The 3,218-nt window shown below is 46.2% G+C and overlaps 1 protein-coding gene across 1 annotated transcript; it reads right to left on the bottom strand.

The window, feature by feature from the left end:
• Positions 1-709: 709 nt before the first annotated feature.
• On the bottom strand, positions 710-2,324 carry Spz1 (spermatogenic leucine zipper 1). The gene has a single exon (XM_031360369.1). It carries the CDS (start codon positions 2,050-2,052, stop codon positions 907-909), a length of 1,146 nt encoding a protein of 381 aa, XP_031216229.1. The 5' UTR covers positions 2,053-2,324; the 3' UTR covers positions 710-906.
• Between the last annotated feature and the right edge of the window lie 894 nt (positions 2,325-3,218).

The raw sequence follows: 3,218 nt of genomic DNA on the forward strand, positions 1-3,218 counted from the left end.
TTTATCTGGATAGGTTTTGTCAGCCATCTCTACGGTGCCACACTCTCCGGGAACATGCTTTCTAAGGGCTTCTCGTGTTGTGGTGATTCTCTTTCTGCTTGGTGACTGACACCAGTTTAGAATATACAAGAGCCCAGGAACTGGGGGCCTTGCCAGTATTCTGTTTGCTTTGCACATGATGCCAGGTGGCTTTTGCTCAGTGAGAATCGAGAAATTGCTCCTGCTCTGTTCTGGCACTCAAACCCAGCTCCCTTAGAGTGCTCGTTTCCACCCACCGCCACCCCAAACCCCCAACAGAAAGCCTACTCTCTCCCTTCATTTGGAAGAATGAGAGGAATTTTTGCACCTAAAAGGAAGAATCTAGAAACGCCTCTATGTTTCAAGTTATGATGTCCTTCCCCAGAGGCTTCGGTTCCCCAGTGTACCCTCATGTGCAAGCTGAGGGCTAGAAGAACAACACAGGCGAGCAGAGCCGGAAGAAAGCGTCTAGGGTGCTTTACCACTGTAGTTTGCCTTTTCATAGTTATTTTTCTCCCTTAACTCCAACATATTCCATACAAATAGAATGGGAAAACTAAGTACTAATTTGAAAACAAGTGTTAAAATATTACAGTGAGATCATTGTAAGTACTTCCCCTTCTAGAATCTCCTATCCCCCCCCAGAAATGGTTAAAGAAATTAGAAGAAAACAATCAAACAAACGAAGCACTTTCCTTTTATTGTTTTTATTCACATTTTTCACTTGGTTAACGATCATACAGTGGTTATTAAGGCCCAAGCTTCTCTATCTACTGAGTGAGATGATATAGGTTCCTCTTATCCTATGGCTCCTCCTTGGTGGAATCAGAAGATCTACCCTGGGTGAATGACAGTTTTGGCTCAAGTTGGATCTACTTCTGGCGGCTTCTACCGAAAGCTGCTAACGGTTCTTCTCCTTTTCCCCCCCAGAGATTTCTTCGCAACGCGGGCGTTGAAGCGGTTATTCCGAGCCTTCTTAGCAAGGCAATTATCCGGGCTCCTGAGAATCTTCGGTTTCCTAGTCATCGCGCTTTCCGTTGTCCTCAGGGTATGCTTGGAAGCTTCCGTCTTGTCTGCTTCCGCCGCCTTCGGACATTTCTTGTCCTGCTCACCAGACACCTGCAAAGGCTTCTCATGCCCGGGTGCTGCTTCGTGGAGATGGAACTCCCTGAGGATATCTACCCTCTGTTGTAGGATCTGACATTCATTCTCTAGCAGTGCTGCGATCAAATGCAGCGAGTGGGTGTCGTGGCTCAGCTTCTTCACCTGCTCTTCCAGCTTCTGCTTGGTGGATACTTCATTGTTGGACTGGGTTTGCAAACAGATTAGGTCGTTGTCAGTAGTTTCTCTGCTTTCTTTCTGGCATTCCTGATATGACCTCATTAGTTCGCTGAGCTCATTGTGCTGTTTACTCCAATGATCCGCTTCCTGCAGTAACTGCTCCATGTTGTTCCTGAGTTTTCTGTACTCTCCACGAAGGTGAAGGGATCCATTCCGCCAACTTTTCGTGACCACCTGCACACCATCAAAGCATCGCTTTTCTTCTGAATTGCACAGATCCCTTGAAAACCTTGGTATCATGTTCTTAGCACTCTGGTTTTTCAATAACATCTCCTGCCTCATTGTGTTCTGTTCTCTCTCTGGGTCGAAATTAGTGAATAGATTATCTTTAAATCGTATTTTATTTCTCTTCTCAACACTTCTGACGTCAAGTTCTGATTGGTCTTCAGAAGTACAGCCATCATCAGAAGGCTCCCCAACTGTAGACTTCTCTTCAAAGCCTGCTATGTTTTTAAGAACATCTTTAACGTCTTTTAAGAGATTGCTAAATTTCTGTACCCTCCCTTTTTTTCCTACTGGACAGATAATATTCTTTGGTGGTGGGAAGGAGTGGCAGCAGAAAGTAGGGAGTGATCCGATTTCAAGGAGGGAAATGGTGATCCCAGAGTTCGGTGGTTCTTGCTTAGCATCAGGAGCAGGGTTAGGAGACGGACAACGGGCAGGCATCTCAGCTGAACTGTCAGTGTCCGACATTGGGACCTGAGGAAAGCAGAGAACCTTAGAGAGTCCAGGAAGGATAGATGGCAGTCTCCTGTGAGTCGGTGGAGGAGATGGAACCAAGCAGGAGTTATGGACCAGAGTTAATGACTGAGACCAGGGAGGTGGTATTCAGGTAGAAGATTACATCTCAGATAGCCCAGGGGGAGGGGTTGGGAAGGGGGACCAGGAGCTGGAGCTCCATCTCCCTTCTGCTAGGCTTCTGGTATTTTTTCCAAGGCCCCAGCAACTAGGTCTTTATTCTGTCATTGCCCCTCTGAGGCAACACATTCTGTTTCTTTTACATCACAATGGAAGTCCCTTAAACTCCTGTCCCACAACTCAGACACCACAGCCAACCTCACTCCTCCCACATAGGGCCTCTCCATATGCCTACCCCCTCTTCTCTATTAGGCTCTTCATTGTAAGAGCATTACAGCAATTTCCTACCTCACCCTTCCACCCCCAACCTCACCACACCACACCACCCTGAGCCAACCGCAACCACAGTGTTCCACCTAAGGTTATTTATAGTTGAGAGAGAAAGCTCACCAGGCTGAATGAGAACTCTTTCATACAAGAAGTGTTGCTTCTGTTGTAGGAGAGATGTTTTAAAAGAGTTAGGGATGTGTGGCGATTTCAATGAGAATGGCCTCCTTAGACTCATGGATTTGAATACTTGGTCAGCCAGGGAATGGCACTATTTGTAAGGATTAGGAAGCCTGGTCTTGTTGGAGGAAGTGTCTCACCTATGGGATGGGCTTTGAGGGTTCAGAAAGTCCATTGCAAGCCCAGAGTGTACGGCTCTTCCTGCTGCCTGCAGATCCAGATGTAGAACTCTCAGCCCCTCCTCTTGCACCCTCTCTGCCTGCATGCCACCATGTTTTCCCGCTGTGATGACAATGGACTAAGCTAATGAAACTGTAAGCCAGCCCCAATTAAAATGCTTTCCTTTGTAAGAGTTGCTATGGTCATGTTGCCTCTTTGCAAGGGAACATTGACTAAGACAGGATATAAAGTTGAACTCTCAAAGTGCTCTATCTTTAGTGATTTTAGGACACTAATGTCAGAAATCCTTTCATTCAAAAATATTCTACTGAATGGTCAGAGGCTATGGCATGAATCAACAGCACAGGTATAAATTCTCTGTTTCTCTGTCTCTG

The sequence above is a fragment of the Mastomys coucha genome, unplaced genomic scaffold (genome assembly GCF_008632895.1).
Source record: "Mastomys coucha isolate ucsf_1 unplaced genomic scaffold, UCSF_Mcou_1 pScaffold8, whole genome shotgun sequence".
In the NCBI taxonomy this organism is placed as follows: Eukaryota; Metazoa; Chordata; class Mammalia; order Rodentia; family Muridae; genus Mastomys; species Mastomys coucha.

What these genes read in the sequence shown, in the direction of transcription:
- Spz1 (XM_031360369.1), bottom strand. Translation starts at nt 2,052, where the DNA reads ATGTCGGACACTGACAGTTCAGCTGAGATGCCTGCCCGTTGTCCGTCT.